The 11,968-nt window shown below is 39.4% G+C and overlaps 1 protein-coding gene across 1 annotated transcript; it reads right to left on the bottom strand.

The window, feature by feature from the left end:
• Nucleotides 1-666: 666 nt before the first annotated feature.
• KRTAP26-1 (keratin associated protein 26-1) lies at nt 667-2,016 on the bottom strand. Its single transcript, XM_084801874.1, has one exon. It carries the CDS (start codon nt 1,574-1,576, stop codon nt 935-937), a length of 642 nt encoding a protein of 213 aa, XP_084658000.1. The 5' UTR covers nt 1,577-2,016; the 3' UTR covers nt 667-934.
• Between the last annotated feature and the right edge of the window lie 9,952 nt (nt 2,017-11,968).

Here is an 11,968-nt window from a genome sequence, read left to right as displayed (position 1 = left end):
AACTCTGGTGTGCATGTCAGACTTCTTCATAGTTCATCTCTCCCACCTGACACACTATGATTCCACATGCCGTGAGTGTCCGATAGTTTTTAGTTGTTGTTTAAGTCTAAGGAAATTAATGAATTTTGGTTGTGTTTGTGATATTTCCAGCAGACGGAGAAGACCTACCTGCTCTTGATAGTGACACATAGAAAACAGTAACAATTATTTTTAAAGACATTTATGAGACATCATATATTAGACAAGAATGCAGGAGTGTGGTCCTTCTGGTACTGAATAGAAGGGGATAAACCCAGGGAAGGAGGTGGGACAAAGACAACAAAGGGAGCACTGACCATGTCTTACGGGATCAGATCAAAGGAAGCAGTATAGGCTCTCCCAGAAGCTTATTATTGAGTTTGCAATCGGAGAACGTTCTGGTGGCGGTGTGTGCAATACAAGTCAGAGCTGAGAGATCATTGCTGAGCTCTCTTTTTGACCATAACTTCCAGAAAGGTCATTATGTGCTCCATCATCATATTAATCTGAAGTCATTTTCCTCCTAAATGGTAAACCCTTGTCCGGGCATCAGGTAAGAGGATATAGTACAATTTGGCCTGACAAGCAGGTGAGGCTGCTCACTCCTGTGGTAGAAGGCAGCCATGAGAGGCAAATCAATGCACTAGGTTCTTAATTTTGAATCAATCTCATTTATTGTAGCATGGATCACATCAGGTACATCGTCCTCCCACCTGAGCAACATTGGCAGCAAAGTGAGCAGAGCTTTTACATCAAGGAGAGATGAAAGCAAGTCACAATGTGAAAGGAATTATGCATTAACTCAGACACAGTGCAAGCAAGGAAACACTATTACTACTCATAAAGAAGCAAAAGTCCAGAGAGTCGCAATTTTTATCCTGGATTTTTATCATCGTTGTTCACTGGAATGAAGAAGCTACTGGCCTCCCTGTGCGGAGCAAGACGGGCGACAACCGCCGAACACGCGGGTCACGGGCTGGCAGCCACCACAGGCAGGCTGCAGAGGTCTGAGGCTGTTGGACACGATGTGAATGGTTTGGGGACCATAGGTCATACAACCTGAAGGCCTGCATCCATAACTGACAATGCCCAGGGGTCGGCAGCTGTTGGAAACACAAGGCAGTGGGCGATATCCACCAGCCATACAGCCTATGGGCTGGCAGTTGTTCATGAAAGGGCTCACCGGCCGGCAGCTGCTGGACACATAGCTCACAGGCCTATAGGATGCTGGGAGGCAGGAGCCAGAGATGAAGGAAGAAGTAGGAAAATAGCCAGCTCCTTGACAGGGTCTGGGCCCACAGTATGCGGAAGAACAACAGGAGTTTTCAAAGCCGCTGGCTTCACGGCTGTTGGGCTGGCCGTTGGTAAACTCTCCAAAGGTCTCTGGGCAGTTGTCCATAAACCAGGTATGATCTTGACAGCTGCTGGGTACGCAGAAGACCTCTCCGCAGCCCATGTTTGAAGAGCAGAGGGCAATGGAAGAGGTGGCTGGCATATGGCAGGAATTTCTGAGTGATCCTGAGCTGCGGTTGCCAGAGCAGTTGTTGTGGTTAGCCATAGCGAACTTTAGAGAGCGGTGGTGGTGGTCTAGGAGGAGATTCGAGCACCTGGGATGTGATTCTGCCACTTGTCTTGTCGCTTTATATATTCTCAGAGAGTGGCCGTCCTGCGTACAGACTCATCTTCCTTGTTGTCTGAGGCTGCATCTGAACTCATTATAGGCAGGAAGTAGGGCTCCTACCTCCCATAAACCTAGATGATTTCTTACAGTACCTTCCATCGATTGAGGGTAACTATAAATCAGTGTGTCTGGATTTTTAATAAGAGCCCCTGGTAAAGTTCTCCAACCCAAACAGACACTTTGGAAGGCTTTAGACACACTCCAGTTCTAACCACCAGCACACAAACATTTTTCTGAGAATTCTCTCTTGGAATTTCTTTTTGAAATTTGAAACAAACTACTTTGAATAATGTCAAAATATACCCCACTCACTGAAAAGTAATTCTATCCTTCTTGTAAATTGGCAAAACCAAACCAAAACAAAACAAAAAAACCCCAGAAACCAAACCAAACCAAACCAAACCAAACCAAACCAAACAAAAAACAAAAACACCTCTATGAAGTAATAGGTTTGCAAAAGAAAGTAAAAATTATCTTACAACTCTTATGATCAAAAGAATTTAAAGGCCATACTGTTAAAGGCTCCTGTGTGTTCCCCACTATTTCATCTTCTGAACATAAAATAGTTTCCCATGAAAATATGTTTATTCAGAAATTGAGTGCTTACTTCATTAATTCCTATAAGTGAATAAACAGTCATTTGGGATTGTGCTTTGTCTGTGACAGTTTAGAACATAGGTAATAAGATCGAGCTCAATTAAAATGATGGATTCCAGCTTGAACAAGGACAAATAAACAGAATTCCATAAAGGCTGGACGACATGGAATTTTTCATGAATACAGCAGGCTTATATATTTCAATGTTACTCAACTTACCACTGAAAATATTGTTCTGGATAAAAAGAAAAAATCTATTAGGATAAACATAATTTATTTCTTACATTACATCTGACTTCAATTTCCAAAAGGGACTCTGTGCATTGGTTGGCATAAATAATAACAGTATAATGAATATTGACTTTCTTTAGGTTTAAGTACTTTAAGGGCTATTTAAGGACTTGTATGTCTCTAAAAACTTGTTTTAAATGCATGAGAGTGGTCAGCTTTCAGTCTCCCACTGCAGTTTCCATAGACTGGTATATCCAGTAACTCCAGTGGCTATTTTAATGGGAATTTAAATTATCTGTCAAATCTCAATTCCATCCCCTTTGGCTAAAAATTCAATTTAAATCACAGCACTTTCTCCTATTTTTAATGTTCAATGGTCAGGGCCACACTTATCAAGTCTCCCACTGCCCAGGAGAGTAGAAAATATGAAATAGTATGTTGGTTTCTTCACAGCAATACAGGTCTTTTTTTTACTAGCAGGGATATGTGTGAAGATAAATGCCATATAGACTCTAAGGTCTAATTCTCATATTCTAAATTTACCTCAGAATGTGAGGCAAGAGGTCCTTACTCTTTGATAGCTTGTGCCTGATGTAATTAAGGAACCCATCCCAGAACCTTGTCACCAGACACTCTGTATACAGTGGCTAGAGTCTTCTTGTGCAACCTTGGACACATCAGCTGGGTAGCATTAGTAATAGGTACAGCCATATTTAGGTTAATGTTAATCAAATGTATGTTTAGACGCTCTTTACATGTGCTTATCTCTAATGTAACCAAGAGCCCAGCACCTGTGTCAAGAGTGCGTCACTAAGGTGAATAGGCATGCACGAGTTCTGTATGCATTCTATGCATGCATGGTTGTTTTTTTTTCCTAAAGGAAGTGTTATGGAATTATGAAAAATTAGAACTTAGTCAGCACATAGTGCGTGATGTACCTGGTGGTGTGGACATGCGTATGTCTGCTGTCAATTAATCCTTATAATTTTAGAAGGCAAAATTTTACTGTTTTAAGTATTCATATCTGAAATATACAACATTAGAATAATAGACATAAAGAAAATCATATACACAAAAATTCCCCACATCTCTAAACATTTTTTTATTCCCATAGTCTAGTATAGTGTAATACAAAAATGAATCCAATAACTGCACCAATCTGGGAATTAGTTAATACATGTATCCCCTTTCACTGTCAGTATTACCTTTACCTAAGACTATCCACACAAAATTCTACAGACTTTGAGAAAACAGAGTCCTGAAGGTGGCTCGCACAAACTGAATGATGTTATTTCACAGTTACTATGTTATTATAAGGGCTTATTTGCCCCAAATACCAACTACCTTACCTGCAGCCTCTTGTAACTTACAGATAGCCAGTTTCATATCACTCTAGATTGCAAAGACTCCAAGATAAGGAGAAGTCCCCCAAATTAGACCACCCTGTGGTTTCATATCCAATAAATCAGGGATGTTACCACTCCAACTTTACAGAGAATATTGTGTGTTTCTGTCTTGGGTGAAAAACCCTCACCATCTTCATCAGGGAAGGTGTGTCATTAAGTGGCACACAGTTATTGTTTCACTCATTTCACCCCTGAGTTAAAAAACAATATTTATCAAGAATCTCAGGCATAGACAACAGAATGAAAGAAGCAGTGACACAAGATAAAAATGGCTTTTGTCTGCAAACTGTTCATCAGTGGACAAGCTACAGCAGTGTTTTATAAGTTCTATAAGCAATGCACAGAGAAGGCAAACAGAATCCACTAAGCTTGATTAAAAGTTGACATAGGACACTAAATTTTTAGGGTAGAAAAAAGTGGCATAGGAATCAGGAAAACAGGGTAACAATTCAGACAGTAGAAAAAGACACAAACACCAAAAGAAAATTGCTTCTTTGCCTGGAAGGTTCCCATTGTGCCCCTAAAACCAGACTGGCTCGCTGGATGTCCTTGTGTCACTAGGTAATGAATTCGTCTTCTCTTTTAAAGGAATAACAACCAAGTGTCTGGGTTTTCATTTCCAAGCCTCCGGGATAACACCGTTTATCTGTCTTCTCATTCTGTAGTCGTGCTGTCTTTACATTGTATTTTGTGACTCCCTTATTGTCACCCGTAGGTCCTAGCCTCACTGTCTCCTCTGTTACCTGAATGTGGAGTTTACAATTATTCCACCAAAGTTAATTACACAATGAAACTCTCCAAAAAATAATCCCGATTCCCAGTAGCCCACACAGAACAAGCCAGGCACGTGGGCCATCCCACTCAGCCTCCCAGTGAGCTTCACAGACATTCTTGCTTTGCGTGCTCATGCCTACAGTCACATCACTTCCGTCTCCCATCTCCTCTGGCAGATTGACATTCCAGTCCTGTCCTTGGGAATAACTACAATTTTATTGATTGAGACTTTAAGTAATTTAACTCCTTTTTTTTCCCCCATAATTACTTTCCAGAGCATTCCTGCCAAACTAGATTTCTCTAGTCTTTAACTACATATAATTACCATCACTTAACAATCACTTTAAGCCCGCGTTCAGGCTATGTTGCCCAACTCCCTGCTGCCTGTGTCTGTCTACCTTTTGGCCTCTGCTGTGCGCATGCTCTTTCTCGCCCAACAAATGCACACACACATGTACACAAAGAATGCAACTACTTCACAAGCGAAGCATTTCCCATCTTATTTCCCAACCGTAATATAGGACTCACAGTGGCTACCACTTACTGTGGCTTTCCTGTCATTATCACATACCAGACATGTATTATTTAATGTAATTCTCACCACAACCCTACTTGAGTAGGTATTATCACTATGGGGAGACCTTAGTCTATCATTAATAAATATTCCTAATTAGCATCATAGCAGTCACAAAATATGCCCTTGGTGTTCTTTATAAAAAAATTAACATTTACTTATTCAGTAATCTCTCTCATGTACTTTTAAAACCACATACATATGAAATATGAAAACTAATTTACTAAGAATAAAAGGAACTTGTAAACAGGAGAAAATTGTCTTTCTGTTTTGAGAAACTTTTATATGTCATGAACATGCACTTTCTGTTCCCTAATCCACCCATTCTGTCTCTGTCTCTCTCTCTCTTCCTCTCTCTCCTCTCCTTTCCTCTCCTGTCCTGTCCTCATTAACAACCATGCAGAAACTTTTATTAAAACTGTTACTTGATGAACTTCAATTTGCCTTAAACAAGGCAGCAAGGAAGCACAAGTGCTTCATATGGTTGTCTTGCTTCTCACCTGTATATTCTAATATTTCTACTAGTCACTTGACTTAGAGAAGGATAACATGAACTAAACAAAACATCACCAGTTCTGAGTCATGTACAAAAATCACTGAACTGTGGCCCATTACATAGTTAACCCACTACCCATCACTGTAGAATTGGGAGTCAGTTTGTCACGGCACAATATACTGTTAACTAAAATTTTTGCTGTACTACAGAACTATTAAGTGCAGAAACTATAATTTATACAAAATATGATGGAGTTTCACACCTTCATTTCTTCTTCTTCCACATACACTGGTGCACTCTACATGGTATGAAAAGCTTGCTCCATTTCAATCAACACATCCTCTCATAACTTACTGAAGACACTAAAGATTGAGGTATCTATCTTTTCTACTCTCATGATTAAACACAGAACTGTATTTTTTGTCTAGATTAGATCTTTTAATTTTTTCCATTTACATATGTGTTGATATTATAAATGTAAAAGGCTTTTATTTGATTTTTTTTTCTGAGACAAATCTGAGAAATAGGAGCTGTACATGGCAAACATTTACAATGGGATGTTTTACTCTCCACATGCATTGTAAAACAACACAGCAATCAAGTGAATCATTCCTCACACAGTTAGCATGTTTGTTTCCTTTCAAAAGGTTGTGCATTAAGAACTTTTTGACATTTTTTATTATGTTTATTTTTAACATATACATTTATATTATTACACATGAATAAAATAAACTACATACAGCAGGAAGAACCATGAGACAATCAGGAGTTATATAAATGTTACATTCATAGTGGTTTGGCTATTTGTATTTGGCAAACTTGAAGTAAACATCTTTCCTATCTTGTTGGGTCTAAATTTCTGAATGAAAATCAATACCTATCTATCTCCTCTATATTAACTTAAAACATCTATCTTGACCTAAAAACATCTTACCCTCTAAACAACAAAGCTTAATTATAAGAGTAGACTATCTGGTCTTCAACCCCAACAGAGATACCTGAGGGAACTGGAAGTACAGGTTAGCGGCTTCCAAAATGAAAAAAAAAAAAAAAAAAAAAGACAGCCTGAACACTCACGCAACACTCTCTATAATGTTGGAGCATCATCTCCGGCCTTCTAGCTCAATATATATGATGGACATATTTGCGAGACAGGAACTATCGAGGACTTGCTTACCATGTACTCCAGAGTTTGGGCATCAGCTCTGCCTGCAGCTAAGCTTGCCCATTATTAGGCAGAATTCTGTCTGTGGTAGAAACGAAGATATTTTGCCCAGTGGCTTGTTTGCCACATTTGCAGCCTACTCCATAAGGAGGTTCTTTGATGCTCATCATCTTCTTTGAGGCAGGATGGGTGTTGCCAGGAGTTAACTTGTCTTGTTGTCAAAGGATCTTTAGAATAATAATAACATATTCAAATGCCACATTCTGTAGGTCTCTGATGCTTTTGAAGACCTTATTAAACTATTTTACCTTGTATATCTATACACTCATATCTATCTGTTAGACCTAGGATATATATTTTTGTGATAAATTTGCACATGTCTTACTTCTACTCATACAATGAGCACACCTCATACAATTATAATGTTAGAACTGTATAATGCTTGTGAGAAATTATGTTTTCAGAACAAAAGAACTAGACACGGATGCTGGATCCAACCTGACAGGATTCATTCCTCTCAACATGCTGGATGCTGACATCCTGTATCTTCCATGTTCCAGCCTCAGGCACATCAGTTGCTGTTACTCATGAGAACAGGACACCTTCCAGGACAGCATGGTAGAAAGTTTCTGATCCCAATTGTTCCAGCATTTCAGACTGTCCCACACAGGACTACTATTAAGCCTGGAAGTTCTCAACATTTACAAATGCTATCCCTGGCTTATTTTACCATTTTCCCCTAATTTTTTCTGCCCCTTTAAAGGTACTCTTTGCCCTAAATTAGGCTGAAGAAACCTAAGAGGATGATGTCCCATTTCCTCTAAGGGGGTTGAATAGGTTTGTTTTCTCTCTTGGGCTACAGATGCTTATTTTCATTAGGAGTTTGTTATAAGTTATTATTGGTCTTATACAGACAGAAAACTAGGCTGGACTCAGGGATGGCTCTCTTTTCCTTTATCTTTCTTTTGTAGGTAAGGAGATAGGAGCTGAAAAGAAGGAAAGGAGGATGCAGAAATATCAAGGGAGGATAGAACAGGAGGTAGAGTATTGGATCTACTCCTCAACTCAAGGCCTTAATTGTTACTCACAAATCATGTGATTTTTAATCCATTGGTACAGAATTTTGCACATTGATGCAAATCATGGTCATGTCAAATACCAGTCTAATTTTATCAGAAGAATATGTATCCTAGGTGCATTAAGAATTTCATAGGTGGAGACAATGTGCTTTGATCGTCCCACCCCTGCTTTCCCCTGCACGTCCCCTGACCCTCTCTCACAATATCCTCCTCCTCCTAACCTCAAGTCTGCTTTCTGTTGCCTCACTGCTTCCAACCTCACTGTGACTATGTCAGAGAAGCTGAAGGTTCTAACAAACATCTTCCAATTTCACCAACCATCTAAGCGTGCACAGCCAACACTCTAGGAACCACTCCTGTGAGGGAGACATTGTGGCTTGCATATGTGACACTATTCAGTGTATGCATTTCTGTGATGTGTTTTTTTTTTTATCTTAATGCAGTATTCTTCAGGCTGACTGTGTTATCACAAATGGCAAGATCTGTTTATTATTAAGAGATGGATACTATTCCATTATATAATGTCATCTATGCACCGTTTTTAAGAAGTTAGGTTGTTTTTATTATGCCATGTTGTGAAATATGCATATACAGTGTATGGGGAAGCAGAAGTCTGAGCTACAGTATCATATTATTTAGATATAAACCCAGAAGTATGTCTAGTGAGGTGATTTCATTTCTCTAGTACCTCTAAAATGACAAATTATAGAACTGAGAATGGGCCAACAGATTCCAGGAAATGAGCATAGGGTAAAAAAATTGGAGAAAAGAGTATGTTGCCACAAAAAGGCTACATGGGTGTCACTTGCTGATTGGATGCTTTAGCACACACACAGTTCTCCAACTACACGGCACCATCATTGGATTCCACCATAGGAGAAACCTTAGCGAGGGCACACCGCTGTCTATAGTGTTTGTTATACTTAGCATTATGAGTCTTCAGTCCGTTCAAACTCAAAACTTTATTTTCTAAAGAACTCTGGAGAGTTTGTATTTATCTATTTTGTCCATTTAATCTCCAGCAGTTTTAATGTTTGCTCTTTACTGGCTTCTGTCTGACTAACCTCTTCAGTTGTGAAAGCACACATTAAAGTCCCCTACTGTAATTGTACTGCTATCATTTCCCTCTTTAACACTATTAATATTTATTTCATACATAATGTGTTCAAGTTATTTGTGATTGCCATGCTGTTTATAAATTAACCTATGCTGTCAATGCAGAATGTCTTTTACACCTCTCTGAAGTTTTTAACATAAAGTCCATTTTCTCAAGAACTACACTTGATTTTATTTCATTATATTTGCATGAAATATCTATACCTATATCTTATTTTCAGCCTATGTAAAAAACAATGTTTATGTGTCTGAAACAGGGGCAATATGTAACTATTTTTATGTGTCATTAATTTATCAGTGCAAGGTGTTTTGACTGCAGAGTTTAATCCATTTTTACTTAAAGTAACTATCAGTAAACAAAGACAAATTACAATTTTTGTGTTTTGCTTAATTTCTTTCTTTTTTGTAGTCTTTACTTTTAAGTTAATATTTTTATGAGTATATTCTTCATTTGTTTCTCCTTTGTGAGTCCACGGCAGAATTTTTTCATGAAGGGAATCACCATAATGATTTTATAAAATATCTCATAGCTATAACCACCTACTTTAAAGTGACAATAACAACTGTATTAAATATTCTTTATTAGTGGTACAAATTACCTGATATTTAAGAAAAAGTTTAATTAAAAAAAAAAGAGTAGCTAACTTTGGCTTATAGTTTGAGGGTGTACATCGCACCATGGTTGAGAAAGCACAGAATAGGTGTATGAAGCAGCTTATCACATTGAGTCTATAACAGAATACACAGACAAAATAGAGTTAGGGTTGGTCTCTCAAACCCAAAAGCTTGAAGTCCTCAGTCTTCAGCTTTCCCCTTTGGTGACAGATTCTCTTGTTTGTCCCTACATGCCACATAGGGATACTAGGATTAAAGAGGCACACTACTGGGTCTGGCATGGCATCAGTTCTGAGGTTTTGACAAGTAATGGCTGTTTTAGAAGAGAGAGTCAAAGAACCTTGTAAAATAACAAGCCAGATTTGAGGGAATTTCATTGGAATCAATAGCATTAATGGTGACTACTCTGAGGCAGTATATGCCCCACCCTACTTTACCAGCTGATAATAAGAAGGGATCACGGGGATGATTAAAATTCAATTTCCGAGGAAGGTGCAAAGACAGGTAAAAACCAGTGTCCAAGATAACCAGAGATCTCTGCATTAATCTACTAGTAAGCTTTCGGTTTGCCACATCAAACTGCGAATACAAAGATTTAACTGGATTCTTGGATGCTCCTCTGAGATGATTAAAGAGATCTCTCTGCATATGTACTGATCTCAAAGCATTGGAAATCATCATTGGTATAAACAGGGTCTAGTTTCATTGTTAGAACTTTTATCGGGTTCTCTTGGGGAGTTGAGGAAGTGAGGTGCTCCTTCCTGGGAAGTATGGAAAGGGGCTGGTGGTCCATTTCTCACTTCAGTCCTTGAATCATTTAAGGATATTCCCTAAGTTAGCTTGGGAAACTTGGCTTGCAGTTATGTTATATCTGGGTGACTAATTTTTCTGCATAATGAGGTACTATGTGCTCGAGAAAAATACAAGTGAACACAAACAACAACAACAACAAAAAATGCTTCCTGTTGTGTGTCTGTAGTCTGATAACACCCAAAAAGAACAACCTTGTTCTGCGGCAGACAAGCACCTTTGAGTCAATTTAATGTTTTCTTGTATAAATATTTGTGATGTTGCTAATGACCATGGGATATCAAGCAAACTGAAAATACTAGAAGTTTGTTGGTAGAGCCCTTGAAGGTGCTTAAAACCTGAGGGCAAGACACCATATTTTTTCCTCTCCCCTCCCCTCCCCTCCCTTCCCTTCCTCTCCCCTCCCTTCCCCTCCCCTCCCCTCCCTTCCCTTCCTCTCCCCTCCCTTCCCTGCCCTGCCCTCCCCTCCCCTCCCCTCCCTTCCCTTCCTCTCCCCTCCCTTCCCTTCCTCTCCCCTCTCCTGCCCTGCCCTGTCCTCCCCTCCCCTCCCTTCCCTTCCCCTCCCCTTCCTTCCCTTCCTCTCCCCTCTCCTGCCCTGTCCTCCCCTCCCCTGCCCTGCTCTTCTCTCCTCTCCCTTTCCCTCTTGCTTCTGCAGTATGACATTAGCCATTGTAAGAAGATGATGTGGAATATATTCACCCATTCTTTGTCCACTGAGAAAATATGAGCTTATTCTTAAATACACTGGAAGATTTCAAAGAAAGAAGAACGCAGAACTTGTGCTGTTTTGTTGTTAGTACCCAAAGAAGCAAATCAGCAAGCCAGTTCCGAGCATTTGTGTCCTCAATGCTGTGTGCCCATACTTGCTCACCAGGAAGTTTCAAAGTGGATTCTCCTGGTGGCAAAAAGCTACATATCAAGAAGTGACAATGCCTCCTGGGGCCCTTTGAGCCATAAGTCACTTGTATGATTTTGCTGATTGAACCTTTGTCAAACAGAGACAGTTTCTTGAGTGATACTGGAGGTGTCATTATGATGCTTTTCCTGAGTACTGCCTGAGACTTTATGAATGGATTGAGTGCAGTCTACTGAGGGAAATTTCTGAGGAATCAGTGGGATGGAACATAGACATATTCATCCACACAGGTCAGGGTAGATACAGCGATTGGAAGCTATAGTTTCACTTTTGCCTCCAGTGAAGACTCACCAATGCCTTCTGTTTGGGGTTATCTATTCAAGAATGTTTGTTCAGCAAGTAGGACAATACATATAGTGTTTTCTCTGAAACAAATGCCAGCCACACATGTAGGCTCAGTTTTCTTAACCAATACATTTTATTAACAACTTAATGACCGAGCATATGTCCCTTATAACCCGACTAACCAAAACAATAGGAAATGAGGATT

Source organism: Acomys minous (genome assembly GCF_964271855.1).
Source record: "Acomys minous genome assembly, chromosome: 11".
Lineage (NCBI taxonomy): Eukaryota > Metazoa > Chordata > Mammalia > Rodentia > Muridae > Acomys > Acomys minous.
This window is presented reverse-complemented; position numbering and strand designations above follow the sequence as displayed.

What these genes read in the sequence shown, in the direction of transcription:
- KRTAP26-1 (XM_084801874.1), bottom strand. Translation starts at nt 1,576, where the DNA reads ATGGCTAACCACAACAACTGCTCTGGCAACCGCAGCTCAGGATCACTC.